Genomic DNA, 14,324 nt, shown 5'->3' with positions numbered 1-14,324 from the left:
CATTTTCTTGCTGAAGACTCAGGCAGTACAACAAATTGGGAATGTTTAGGATATTGCTTTGGAGCGAATATATAAAATTACAATTTCATTTAATCACATTGAAAACTATAATTATATTGCATGGTTATCATCGAAAAGTGTAAAAATGTCTTCATTGCATATAAATATATATACACATCGCTCACAAAATTTTTCAAAAAGTAACTTCTTCTCAAATAAAACTGATAAAGTTTAGAAAATAATTTGTAGCGTTGATTGGTGGAGAAAATAGTAAATAGTAAATTGCAAGGGCTCCATTATATAAAGAGTCTACCACCTACCGAAAAAAACATCATATGACAAAGCCATGTCGTATAAGTAAAAACCTAAGCAAAAAAAAACGCCGATAAACGCGTTATTTTCGTCCAGCCTGTAAAGAGAAGCCCAGCCCTGTGTGTGGGAGATTGTTTTAAGAAGTTTCACAAACAAATCAAATTTAATTTTACTCCTTGAATTTGAACTAATTTTTTGTTCGTTTTTTGATAACTTTTCTCTTCATTCAATCCAGCATTGATTTTTTGTTCTTTTCTCAGAAACCCGCTATCGATATTAGCACTGATATATTTCGGTTGCATAAAAATGGCAAGTAAACACACGGCAAGATAACTCGTCGTTGACTCCCTAGAAAAGACTAATACATAATAGACGCGATAATACGAATGTGCGTAAGCAAATCAATTTATTTTGATCGGTACACTTAAAAGTGGAAAAGTTGTCGGAAAAACTGAACGACTGAACTCAAGTAAAACTATTAAGACAATTTTGAGACACACAGGAACACAGTCTTTTTTAGTTCACTCGACAATCACGCTCGAAAGAGTCTATCTACTGATAGGCTCTTTCGCAATGTCCTATTTTTTCTAGTGAAAGTAATTTGTTTTTGAGACACTTTGTTCAATAACTTTGATTTCAGAATTTTTTTTAGATGGTTTTGTCTGCCTAACCTTGTTGATGCCGCTTACAAGATGGGTCAAGTGTATGCCATTCTGTGTTTATATTTTTCGTAAATTTCACTCCTACTCCTTATAAGAGCAGCTTCTACCAAACTAACCGAAGTTTCCTGTATTAGGTTCAGCGGAAAGTAATTTTCATTTTTCTTTTAAAATTTGATTTACAAGTATTATTACAGTAAATGTTTCATACAGTCGGATGAAAATGATGATATTTGTTTCAGTGCTCTTATTTTGAGCAGCTATTGCACAATTTGAAAAATATACTCTTTATGTATGAAGCATAATTACATAAAATACCGCAATTAAAAACTATATATAATTGCTCAAATTTGCATTCAACTGGACGTGTTGTTTCGGAGAGCACAATAGAAATAAAAATAGAAATAGAAAAATTACTTTCCTGCGTTTCAGTCATTTATTTCAAGTTCCCAAATTATTTATTTTTTAACAATGTTTCGGTGTTTTTCCACCATTTTCAGTTTGTGTGTATAAATTTTGGGGCAAGGGCAAGATTCTTGGAACTGGCTAGTTGTTTCGGTTTTTTTCCTTTGCCCGTTTAGCCTTCAGTTTTTTATATATTTTCTTCAGGTTGCATTCCTCCATCTGTTCCATAATGCTGTATTCCCAAGCATTTCCATTCATCATGTAAGTTTTGCTGACTATTTCCAATTTCAAGAAATAATTTACTTTCCTGCGTTTCAGTCATGTATTTCAAATTCACAAATCATTAATTTTTTTAAAACGTTTCGGTGTTTAAAAAAACACCGAAATACATTTTCAGAGAAATCGAGCATTGCGTTTGTCGATCTCCATGAATTGATCGTAAATCACTCTGTAAGTTATTTTTCAGATGAAATTAAGTTTGTAAATCTCATTGGTCAAAAAAATTTAACGCTTGAAATTTTAGTTTATCACAGAACCAGTCACTATATGACTTCATTTTTTGTCATGTTTGGATGAAATTAAGTTTGTAAATCTCATTGGTAAAAAAAATTAAACGCTTGAAATCTTAGTTTATCACAGAGCCAGTCACTATATGACCTCATTTTTTGCCATGTTTGGAAGTCATCGCTTACTTTTACTAAAGACGTTAAAGAACAGTAGCGATGATGTAGCTCATCTTGGACCATTACTTGATAAGGAGTTTCTTCAAAAGTTCGCAAAATGTTTGAATTGTTATATAACTGTTAGTTCTTGTTTTTGCCAAACTCAAATGGTTTTATCGGCGCTGAGTACTATTTTCAATATAACTTTCAGTTTCAGTTCAAACTCAGAAGTTCAGCTGCTTACTTTCTGAGATTAATCAATTTGCTTGCAATAACAACACTGATTCGATCATCTATTATGTGATGGATATTCTGATACTTGGAGTCTTTCTCGTACCTATATATCTTGTAAAGCTATTAAGTGTTTTTTTCCAGATTAATTGGAACAAATGATATAACTTGAAAGGAAAATACTTTTACAACCTTTATTCCTTAGTCATCTAAATGGATATATTTACGATTCAGTGCAACTTTTTCGATATTTTCTACTGCTTTCACTGTTCAGTTTTAGTTATTTCGTTTTTCTTTTCGGCGTTTGCCACTGAAGTTCTATAACTAGCCCTACCATACACAGGATTTTGGAAATGAGATGTTCCTGGTTTGTATAAAGGATTTTCCCCCGCGCTCCATTTGGTCTGATCCCGTTCATTTAAAAATCGTGCATATTCTTTCTTGTCGTGAAAAGTAGTTACAACTTTCCATATGATCATTGTAATGATGCCAATTAATAGTATTGTACCTATGACGCTGATAATATAAACTGAAAATAAAGAAAATGGGTATCAAATATTGATTTTAATGTTCAGATATTAAATATTACCGAATAGATCTGGTATGATTCGGCAAGTCATTTTTTCTTCTGCTGTTACGAAAAGCATATTGTTTTCATCATAACTGTACTCAAATACTACAGTGCATTGATCTTCTACAGGAACTCGACATACGTTCACTCCTTCTCGTTTGGTGTCGTTTAATTTTTTAACGATATTTGTAGTAAATATATCACAATGATCAGAACAAGTTGAAGAACTTGCGTATGCTCCTGATTTATATACTACACATTCTACACAGGGTCTTAGCTTTTCGCATCTATAATAAAAATTTCACATATGTACTGAGAGAGATCAGCGAGCAAAGCAAAACCCCTTCCTATAGTTTTTGGACTTGGAGTGCATGCAATAATACTATTGTTTCATAGATGTTTCATAGGTTACCGCTTTCACGCCTGTTTGTAACATCCCTTCATTTTATATAGTACCTCTTTTGATTTACCTTACTTACTTTTTATTTATTTTTTATTTTTATTTTACCTTTCAGAATCACAGTTGGTGCATTTCTCGCAATACTTGCCATTGTAACCTTCCTTTTCACGGCATATACAGGAGCCACATGAGCAGTTTCCATGTCCAGAACATAAAAACTTTCTGTCTGGAGGCATGCACTGGCTCTCATCGGATGAACAGTCACAGCTAGAACCACTCCATCCTGAAAAATGTAACAACTTTCATATAAATTCATTTGGAATGTAGATGTATCAATTATTCTGTTTTAATACCCTTGAGTGGCGGTTGTGGTGCATTGACGATAGTCGTTTTGCGTTCTAGATAATCACTTTTGCTGTTTACACGTTAAACAGCGTTAGTTTTATCAGGATATGAACGATATATTTGACTCAATAAAATACATATTTAATGAAACCTTTATTTTTGGTTTGTTGCATTATTCAACAACATTGATTTAAGCTTGAAAAATGATAGATTTCAACAATCAAACTGGACGTGGTTACTGAGGTTTAGCAATTGCAAGCAGTTTTTATTATTTTTATTTAATTGTATTGTATTATGCATTTTAGAATTCGCAATCAAACAGCTATTTGGTGCTTTAAAACTTTTAAACAGGTTTTAAAATGGTTTTTACTGACACAATAACAATCACCTAAAACCACATTAAAATAAAATTAGAAACAGGCAGGAATATTTCTCTTTTCGCAATTTTTATATAATAATTTGAACTTGTCTTCAAAATCAATGAGTTCTATATACAGGGTCTTAGAAATAAGTACCGTAAATTCAACAGTTTAATTTAAATAGACCTTGCCTTAATATGGAAGAACGTATTACTTTAAAAAATTCAAAATTATAAATATCTGCAGAAAGGTTTGATAAATATTAATAACACATTTTGGGTAGTGAGGGCTGTGCTTATTTTAAATAATTTTGTATAAGAAAAAATCGCATTCCACTGGATTTTTGAAGAATACAAAATACACCTTAATTGATTGTTCAATTTTATAAGTGGTACCACCAAACGTTTTCCGGTAAAAAATATTTTGCTGATGAAATTTTACATTATGAACCAATGGGGAAAATACTATAAACCCTTCTGAGGACAACTGAACGTCGAGCTATCAAATATTGCGACACTTAGAAAATTAATGGGAAATTCAAAATCTAATTAAATCAATTAAGCCAATTATCCATGTTAGTGGCAAAAAAAATATATACAGGATGTCCCGAAATTGTTGGTCAATTATAAGAAGGCCAATAGAAGACCTGAAAATAAGGCCCGTACTTCAGATAAAAAAAATTCCGATCGGCTTCCTTATAGAATTATGGGCCTTCAAAGTGACAAGTTCAAAAATGATTTTTTTTTCCTAATTATTACACGTTTATTAGCCGGTCTTTTTAAATTGTAAATTTATCCGCAATCTTGTTATTGTACAGGTACAATCAAAATTAACTTAACAGCTCTCAATGTACAGGGTGTTTTCTCATAAGTTTACACCTCCCTAGATCGTTTATTTCAGAAAAACAAATCAACAAATTCAACAAACTAAAGTTGCCTGAATGACACGGAAACTATAGAAAGGCAACATAACGGAATTTATTGCTACTATAAATGTCTAAACAAACGAATAAATAAAAACAAAATCATTAAAATCACTGATTGTGTATGTGGCCTCCGTTTAACGCTAGACATGCTCTATAATTTAATTGAACTTTTTCGATAACGATTTAAATATATTGGTTATGATCAATATTAATATCGTTACTTGAATCCACTATTTTAAGGCGTCTAACTGCAGTCTCCTACACAATATTCTATGAATAACCCCAGAGAAAAGAATCAAGAGACGTTAGGTCGGGACTATTTGGAGGCTATTGGATAGGACCCGCTCGTCCAATCCAGATAACATTTTTATTTAACAAGGTGCTACTGGGCGAACGTTATGGGGTGGAGGAAGCGCCTTGTCAAATTTGAAGGCCATTTTGATTTGTTGCTATTTATAATTTTTGAAACAATATAGGAAAAACGGCTAAAGCAAATATAGGCAAAATGTATATTTTTGAAATTAGGAAAAAATCATTTTGGTATGTATAAAAATATATAGGGTGTTTCATTGAAAAAAATTACTTATTTCGAGTAAAATTAAATAACTTTTGTGTTGGTCACTTTCACAATTTTTTTGAAATAAACGATCTAGTGGGGGTGTCAACTTATGAGGAAACACCCTGTACATAAGTCGTACAAGTTGTCGAAAGCTCCTTGTATTCAATTCGACAGTCAACTGAACACAAAATGTTTTGTACTATTTTGGTTTATTGAAGGCAAGAGGTGCAACATTCTTTGAAAAACTCGCACTGGACGAAGGGGCTACAAAACAAACATTTTATGTTAAAATTATTTTTGTAAGTAAATAGCGACTTTTAGTTTCGTCGACTTTAATTAATTAAACATAGTTTGATTTCCGAGTTTCTGTATTAAACGAAAATGAGAAGTCAAACAACACTACTTTTGTTACATCTTGTGAGCTCAGCAAAATTTCTCAATCAAAGCGAAATCAACAAACGAACACTAGTTGCTGTGTTTGTTCAGTTCAAACAGTAGTTTGGGAATCGAACGCAATCTTTAAAATAAACAGGGATGAAATCTGGCGGCGGGAAGGTTTGGAGATGGTCGTACGAACATCACTCCCGTTTGATCGATCAGGTCGATTGCACGATTTTCCGCAATACTCGCGACGCTGCCTCAGTACAAGAAGAAAACAGAGATGCTGTGCACACTGTAAGTACACGCATTTATAATTGTTTGTATTTCTATATTTATTTAACTCTGTATCTGTGTTGCGTTAAAGAGATGTAGGTAATCTGTATAATTATTAAGTTGAGCATTCAGTCTTGCAAGTGTATCTCAATAAATAAAACTTATTAGCTTTAGCAAGTCATTCGGAAGCGTTTTTTTATAATACGCTATTATATGTCATAAAATATTTCCTAATTCCAGCATTGCGAGAGAGAAAAAATAAGGAAAAAAATCGAATAAAGCGTCGAAACGTCGGCCATTTTCAAATAATGAAAGGAGTTTTCTAATCCAGTCCCAAACCCGCTATCTAAACGTACTTATTAAGTTTTGTTTTTCCCAATTCCTTTATACAATATTTGGGTCAACTTGCACACTTATACCGGCAATATACAGGGAAGTATCAAATTAAGTGCGCACCATTGGTAACTTTGTTATTAGCCAAGATAGAGCGTTGACTTAAATTGCAAAGAGTTGTATATTTTTAAAGCTGGTTGAGATTGTATCGATTTCAAATAAATTTTGTTTGGTGCAATATTGAACATTTTTCGTATTAAACATGCCCTGATTGGACAAGTTTGACTCATCACTCCTCAAACTTCGTCGTTCAACATTTGGTATATTCATTAACCATCGTCAAACTCGCAGCCTTCCCTCGGAATCCCCCGCATGAAGTTGTTGAACTAGTTAACATTTGTATGGAACATACTTGAATTTCTTTAAGATTCGCCAAATTGTAAATAAGGGAAGGCCGCGTTCTCTTCTGAAATATCTCACAGATTTCTCGGAAAAAGCTTCAAAATATGCCAGAACGTTAACTTCTGTTTGCTTATTTCCAATACTAGCTTTGCTTCTTCCTTTTCTTTTAATAGTGTTGTTATTTTGCCGAAAATAACGCAAAAGTTTCGAAAATAACGTTCAAAACTAGGTGCCGTTGCGCTGGGATAACGTGATAAATAAGTTACAACTCATCAACTCAGAGAGTGCCAATAACTCAAGAGCGCGACTCAACAGTGTTACCCAGACCTAGTTAGAAGTAAAAAGAACTTAATATTTTAAAAATTTCATCAATTTAGGAAAAAAATGTTACTAAAGTTTTTTGTGTAGAATTAAATTGGCTTCAATTTTGTGCACTAATATACAAGGGGGTTTTAGTTAAAAATAAGTGTTTTTTTGTTATCTTTACAATGCGATGTTCAATTGTTTATTTCTTGCGAAGATTTAAGATTTCCTACCAGATCCGATCTGGTAGCATAGTTATCAAAACGCGAGTCAGATGACGAAAAAATCGTAGTAAATTCGGTTATTTCATTGGGATCTGTTGAAGGTTCGAAACATAAGAATTGCGCATTCCTAGCAATTAATATATTCGAGGAAATTGCTCAATGAAAATAAATTCCGCATCCTCCAAGTAAGCCGCAGTAATCATTGAAGAGGAATGACGCCAGTTTTGAATCACCCAAGAGGTTTAAAATTGTATACCATTATCACATTTGCATACTCCGCATTCACATCTGCCTCGTCCTGAACATTTTTGCGGGCAGCTAAAATTGTCACACTCACAGTACTTTCCATAAATTAGTTCGGATTTGTCTGGCCGGGATTTACACTCGCATTTCCCACACTTGCATTTTCCTTGACCTAGACAACAATATGCTTAAATTGTAAAGCACTGCTTTAGAAAACATACAATCTTTATTTTACCTGAACAAGTTTCATTTTTACCATCTGGTTTTATGCATTGACTGGGATCTTCGCCTTTACTCTCGGTCCAGTCACATTGACAATTAGATCCAAATCTGCCCTCCTTGCATCGACATATTCCACACTCTAAATCTCCTTGCTGACTACAACTCGTATCGAGTGGTACTCTACTGAGTGAACAAGCACATTCACATAGCACTTCCAGCTCCACTTGAAGATGATCTTCTAGGCCCTCAGGCTTTATTTTTATTATTTTCTTGTTTAGTTTCGCTGAAAATAGAGATACACAATAAAATTTTAAAGTGTCTTAAGGTTAAACTTATTTCGCATGTTGGTTACCAAGTGGACTTCACGTACAGTTATTGTAACAAACTAACGGCTCAATGATGGCCGTGAACTTAATAGGTTCTCCGGGCTTAACACTAGAGCAACCACCATCAATAAAGCTGGTACAGTTTGAAGTTATGGTTACATTTACGTCTTTCTTTGCATCTGACGTTATCCTAACAGCATCTCGAATTTGCTGCAAGTATAGGAAAACATCACAACACGCTCCATTAAATTTGAGCAAACATTATTGTGAAAGCAATTACATTTTTAGTCTAATTGTTTATTATACATATTTTATAATAATAATAAGATTTGATCTGATTGATGATGAAAAGATATTCTCAAAGGCCTTGCTATCAATGCTAAGAAAGCAAAACGTATCCCACATCAATGTACTTCTAGAACACCACACCTAGAAATGAATTCAACTGACATAAGGACGAAGATCAGGCATGTATATCTAAATATTGATACCCCACGACGATGAATTTGATCAATATTCGCAAGTTATAGTTAACTAACACATTTTAATGCCACCAAACTCTACAAATCTTTATCGGATCCTCCAGGAACTAACAAGCACATTAAAAACGGCTAGAAAATCCCTACAAAAACATTTTTAGGATTTTGGTGCAACGAGAACTTTTTATGAAGAATAACTTCATCATCATACGAAGTTTCGCAAATCATCTGGTAACTGTGCGTGGCCTTCACTAACTTGCAATCCGAAGTCTGCAATCTTGAATGCTATTAAAAGTTGTTGAAGGTGTCGCGTCGTAAGAGGTGAGGTGTTGAAACGCATGGACACACAAAGCGACATCACCACAAAGGTGTCTAAAGACACAGAGTTACCCAAGCTTAATTTACAATGTTGTAAAATTGGCGAGTTTGAAGGAATTTCTTCTTCGCTTTTTTCCAAGTACTCATGCAAACATTTCTTTTTCATTACTGTAGATTTAAATCCTTATCCTTCCATTCCGAATATACAACGACGTTCTTATCTAAAGGCTACTTACATCATAAATATCTGAAATAAACTGCACCACATTATCCGAATTTTTATCCAGCGTACCAGTTTTGGAGTTTTCGATAATTTTCGACATTTCCTGATAGTGGTTTTTCAAATGATCTTTAGATTTTAAGTTTTCTAAGACAATTGCAAATATTATATTAATATTATTTTCACGAGCCACATAGTTGATTTGGGATATTGAGGGGTAGTCGTACTGCAATCCTAGATAGAAAATAGCATAAATGGTCACATTTTAAAGTGCTGTTATTCGTTACCTTTTGTATAAGTATTATCTTCCAAATGGCAAGTAGCATCATTTGGCTCTATTACCCCACCAAGCTTGCCGTCTCCAGCTATATGTGAGACCGCGTCAGTGGACATTACCAAAAGATGTCTTGCATTGGCTCTCCAGCTAAATACACACTGTATTATAATAACACAAATTCAGATAGACATCATTTGATATCTACATTCGTGGAAAATCGTTATTGTCTGAATCATCAGACATATCTAAAACAGTTTACAAAACCAGCTGTCTAGATCTTTCTGGGTATATCAGTGAAGAAGCTATTTCTGGCTAAGAAATTATTTCTGGAGTTGAACTCCATTTGATACAGTAAGAATAGCACTATTTCCCGAATTTGGAATAAAAGTTGAAAAGACTCCTAAAATTTACACATCCATTTTATTTGTAGACACGAGCATTTGAGCAGGAAAAGGACAATGCGGACAGCGTTGCAAAGAGTAAATATCTCTGCAACTACCTAGAACCGATTCAATAAATGTTTTCACTCAACTGGATAAAATGATGACACTAAAGAATTTTCCACTTGCCCAAAGCGGAGGGACTCGGTTGCTTCATCAGAACATAATTCTTACATCAGAACAAATTCACATCAAGTTTCATTAAAATCCTCACAATCATACTCCCAATTTTTCAAATGAGAACTTTTTTGAAGAACTTTGGCCATTGATTGCAGAGGAGCCAGACATTTTTTATAAATAAAAGCTAAGTCAGGTCGTCCTCTTTTGAGCCAAACGATGAAGCACCACCCTTTTCATCATTTGCTTACGCGGTACCCTGTATACTTTTTGACGTTGATACCAAAGCTGAGGCAAATTATCAGTTTTACCACTCGGCGTCTCGTTTTCAAGGAAGAACCAACAGTCCGGAACACCAGCAAGATTGATGTTTTGATCAAACATTGGTTCATCAAAAGTGTATTTATGTCGGTAAAACATATTTTTTAAAATTTAAGACAACGACATACAATACTTCATCAAGTTAGTTACAAATCTCAGACAATGCGGTGCATTTGTGCAAGTTGGTGTTCTCTCGATAAAATATTCTAATCTCTCGATAAAAATTGGTGGGAAGCCGCAAACCAGGAGCCAGAGACCAACATTTCAAACTGGAAACTTTAAAGAAATTGCGATATTCTTAATTTAACAGCACATTTCGACTTATTGTGAATTGTTTAGGCCTGGGATTGAAAAAAGCAACGAACATTTCGCGAATGTTTTTGTAGATTCTAAGGATAATAGGTATCTTCATAAGATGAGCGCCTGACGATGGAACGATCGTCAAATCTGCTTAAAAATTATCTGCAGAAAACTTCAGTTTATGCAAAATATCACATCACGACATATTTTGGTTCGATTCAAACAAATACTTTTAAGCGCTTGGTATGAAACGTCCTGGCCAGCACAATCCCCCGATATCGCTCCAGTGGATTTTWTTTGTGGAATATCAGRAATTATGTTTATGAGGTAACAAATTTTTGCAATATGATGGAAYTTATTCTCACTATGCTTTGAATTKAAATGCTGTTGACAAAATATTTGCAAATGATTGGATTGGTAGGCGTAGAACAACAGTATACTTTGTCTTGGGCSTCATCATGTCGTTTACAAAATACGACCTTTGAATATTGATAATTAACGGGTASGAAAAATTCAAGAATGTAAGATGATCTTACCAAAAGCGTTTCAAATCGTGTGGGAGCAGGTTRAGTCTTGTTTAAGTTACTGTCTGGAACAGAACGGTGCTAAATTATTTAAAAACTTCTTTGATTAATGAAACTTTCATGATTTGGAATATATTTTTTATCCATCATTCTTTTACTTGAGTCAAATTGGCTAATTTTGTTCAGAGCCAACAGCTTGAAACGGTAATTTCAAGACAAAACAAATTAAAAAATGACGAAATGTAATGAGTGTATTCGGAAAGAAAAACATCAAAAAATAAGTTGGGGTACGTGGGAATGAGGACTTTGCATTTTTTATTTGTATTTAATTTACATTAATAGTTTTTGAGGTGTATTGGGCAACTGATAAAATCACCGTGTATTATAAAGTAAAATTGGGACGGTTATTTTACTATCACTACGTAATTTCACTATACATAATTTTTTAACTTGTGAAAGTCTTCATTTTAGCACTAAGTAGAAAAATCTAAAAATGGAAGTTGTAATTTGTTAATATTCATTAAGCTTAAATAACTCAGTTACATAGGTCGAAGCAAAACCCCCACTTTTTAAAATTTTAAGGGCTTCTCGCTCTAACAACGACGGTTTGCTGTACTCGAAATTATCTAAGAGGTTGAAGTACTTACCCAATTTCAGTCTTACAGACCATAGCTTGCATGATGGCGTCTAAGCCTCCTTCTGGAGTGTCTAGATTTCCGGATATCAAAGTTTTTTGTACTTTTTCAGTGAACAACGTGGCATTTTGCACTAGAGAGAGCTGATTTCTAAAGTTATACGGTGGTTCACATTTCATTGTCTGACTTTGACACGGATTCTTAAGTCTAAAAAATCCGGAAACAAAATTTTTACCGGTATGTTGTTTGTTTTGCTTACTATACTTACGCTCCTGGATGTGAACTGACATAAGGCAAAGTGAGTTTATCTACAAAGCTGCCGAAACCAATTTTGAAATCATTAGTCTTTCTCATCATTTCATCAGCAAGTTTCGCTCCCAGTTTTGCTAAATTTGTTTTAGATGGTGCCATTGAGTTTGAGAGATCCATGATGTAGTAAAGATCTGTTAATTCAATGTATCTCAGTAAATGTTTCAAACTTGTGAATTATTTTTAACAGAATGCTATTGTCTCCAAGCACACTTGCTAAAGTGCATGCATAAAATACGTTGATAATTATTTKAAAACACAGGCATCGGTATGTTTTGGGCAGGCAKTTTTCAYCTGAYTTATGGCGAATTTTTAAGAATCTCTTAGYTTAAATATTCCTTAGTAGYTGCTRAATGTGATCGACTAAAATGTTGTTATATCAGCTTTTGTAATGTTTCTCAAATAAGACCAAAACTCTAGAATGATTCGAAAAATCTAAAAACATTAAAATTAGTGTGTCAGGACCCCCAAAAAATTCAAGTAAAAAATACAATTTTTGAGACAAATTTTTCAGTGAACAAAATTTTAAAAAGCTAATAGTAAACGACACTTTAAATTACTAGGCGGGTTCACGTACGAAGTACAAAATACAGAAAATGAATCCCAAAACCACATAAAGTYAAAATRYTRTTTCCAGTACAGTTTCCAGGAGGAAAACATTCGAGTGTAAGTCTGCCATGATGTCGGAGTTTCCAGAAAGTAACAACAACTTGAAGGTCTCAAGTTGCTGTTAAAAATTAGGCAACTAGATTAGTATAATTTTCTTAACGTACTAATGTTCATTAAACTATTCTTACCAACAGGATAGTTGGCACTTTGTTTGTACTGAAAGTTGATTTCGTATTTCTCATTTTTTCTTAATTTAAGTCGAACCTGTTGAGGGCTGATTTGCTGATATTCAGACAGGACTTTCTCTTTTAGAATCACAAAACTGTGTTCTGGATTCTCCGAAGCTGATGCATTACACGAACTGACATCAGACTTATTTAGACAGTGTGTATTACTGCTTGTCTAAAAGAAAGCAAAAAATGCATGTAAAAGCAATTCAAATTGATTTAAAACTAACATTCATAAAGGCAGGCAAATCAATGCATCTACTAAAAATATATAGTTAATAACTCCAAATAAATTTGGAAGTTTCCATTATACAGTATGAGGGCCATACATGAGCCTGAGTTGACCAGCTTTTAAAAGCAGTTATTTAGAATTTAGATCATATTTTATTCCTTTAAAATGAAACACATTCCTTAATCACAGAAACGAAAGTAAATTACAATTTCAAGTGTGTTTAGAGAAAGAAACAGTCCTATTGTAGGTAATTGAAAATCGATTAACGGAAATAGTAATTAAAAACGTACATAAATTTGGTAGTTCTGGCGATCAGAATATACATGGTGTATTTTTTCAACTAATGCGACAAAATTCACTAATATATTGTTAACGAAGGAATAATACGTTTTATGCAAATTTGTCTCATCCGAAAGTTAATAGTTTCCGAGGTACAGGGTGTCAAAGACTAAATGCAATTTTCGTTTTTTTAAATATATTTTTAACCTTTTTTACTATAACCAATGAAAAAAAAAATGGGATATACTAATTTCTTAGCTTGCAGTTCCTAGAGGACGTCAGCTTTAAAAGTCTGGAGCCATTTAAAACATCCGAAGTTTTTCGCGTTTTAGAAAACAGCTTTTTTATTAACAATATTTTCTAATCAAAAAATGTGTAGTTGATTAAAGTCGAGATATTTCATGTTTCATTCACAGGAAGTCAATCCGCAGCATTTAAAAGTTTCTGGCGCAAAAACACAAACCATTTCGAATGTTTTTTCTTCACTCGAAAAAAATTCTCATGTAAGTTTTCCTGAATCTATTTCCAATTTTAATAATAAAAATTGCTTACGTTGAAAAAAGTTATGTCAAGGCACTTGCATGAATTTTTTTTATTATTTTAGGCATTTTATGATTAAGAAATATTGGAGAACGATATATAGCTAACAAAAATGATATATTTTAAAACCCAAAATATATCATATTTTGAATATATGTTTTAATCGGTGCAAGACTATTGCAGCGAAGAAAATAATAAATAAAATAAAGAAAGAAAAACGGGAATTTGGATTCCTCATTCTAAAAAAACTCAAACGCAAAATTTGTTGGTACTCGTAATACTGATTAAGAAGAGAAGTACGTGTACTGGGTGTGATTCCACTGTAAGTGGAAGAAAGTACATAAGTACTAACACTTGCCTTC

General features: G+C 33.3%; 3 protein-coding genes across 3 annotated transcripts in view; 2 read left to right on the top strand and 1 right to left on the bottom strand.

Moving 5' to 3' along the window:
- Positions 1-3,441, top strand: part of LOC109545709 (RB1-inducible coiled-coil protein 1) — a 43,808-nt gene extending 40,367 nt beyond the window's left edge. The window contains exon 26 of the mRNA XM_048665213.1: positions 3,356-3,441. The gene's annotated coding sequence lies outside the window, so the exon portion shown is untranslated. The remainder of the gene's footprint in view (positions 1-3,355) is intronic.
- Positions 2,450-14,324, bottom strand: part of LOC109545711 (integrin beta-PS) — a 16,440-nt gene continuing 4,565 nt past the window's right edge. Inside the window, exons 2-12 of the mRNA XM_019916549.2 lie at positions 12,873-13,086; positions 12,035-12,209; positions 11,779-11,973; positions 9,440-9,576; positions 9,169-9,386; positions 8,180-8,345; positions 7,823-8,092; positions 7,601-7,759; positions 3,349-3,523; positions 2,859-3,127; positions 2,450-2,798 (exon numbers count right to left, since the gene is read on the bottom strand). Of these exons, the coding sequence (XP_019772108.2) occupies positions 2,533-2,798; positions 2,859-3,127; positions 3,349-3,523; positions 7,601-7,759; positions 7,823-8,092; positions 8,180-8,345; positions 9,169-9,386; positions 9,440-9,576; positions 11,779-11,973; positions 12,035-12,209; positions 12,873-13,086 (2,244 nt within the window). The 3' untranslated portion in view covers positions 2,450-2,532. The remainder of the gene's footprint in view (positions 2,799-2,858; positions 3,128-3,348; positions 3,524-7,600; positions 7,760-7,822; positions 8,093-8,179; positions 8,346-9,168; positions 9,387-9,439; positions 9,577-11,778; positions 11,974-12,034; positions 12,210-12,872; positions 13,087-14,324) is intronic.
- LOC109545712 (venom dipeptidyl peptidase 4) overlaps positions 5,728-14,324 on the top strand; it is a 26,230-nt gene continuing 17,633 nt past the window's right edge. The window contains exon 1 of the mRNA XM_048665218.1: positions 5,728-6,103. Within this exon, the coding sequence (XP_048521175.1) occupies positions 5,963-6,103 (141 nt within the window). The 5' untranslated portion in view covers positions 5,728-5,962. The remainder of the gene's footprint in view (positions 6,104-14,324) is intronic.

The sequence above is a fragment of the Dendroctonus ponderosae genome, unplaced genomic scaffold (genome assembly GCF_020466585.1).
Source record: "Dendroctonus ponderosae isolate FM_Combo_2020 unplaced genomic scaffold, Dpon_F_20191213v2 Dpon_F_20191213_3, whole genome shotgun sequence".
Lineage (NCBI taxonomy): Eukaryota > Metazoa > Arthropoda > Insecta > Coleoptera > Curculionidae > Dendroctonus > Dendroctonus ponderosae.
This window is presented reverse-complemented; position numbering and strand designations above follow the sequence as displayed.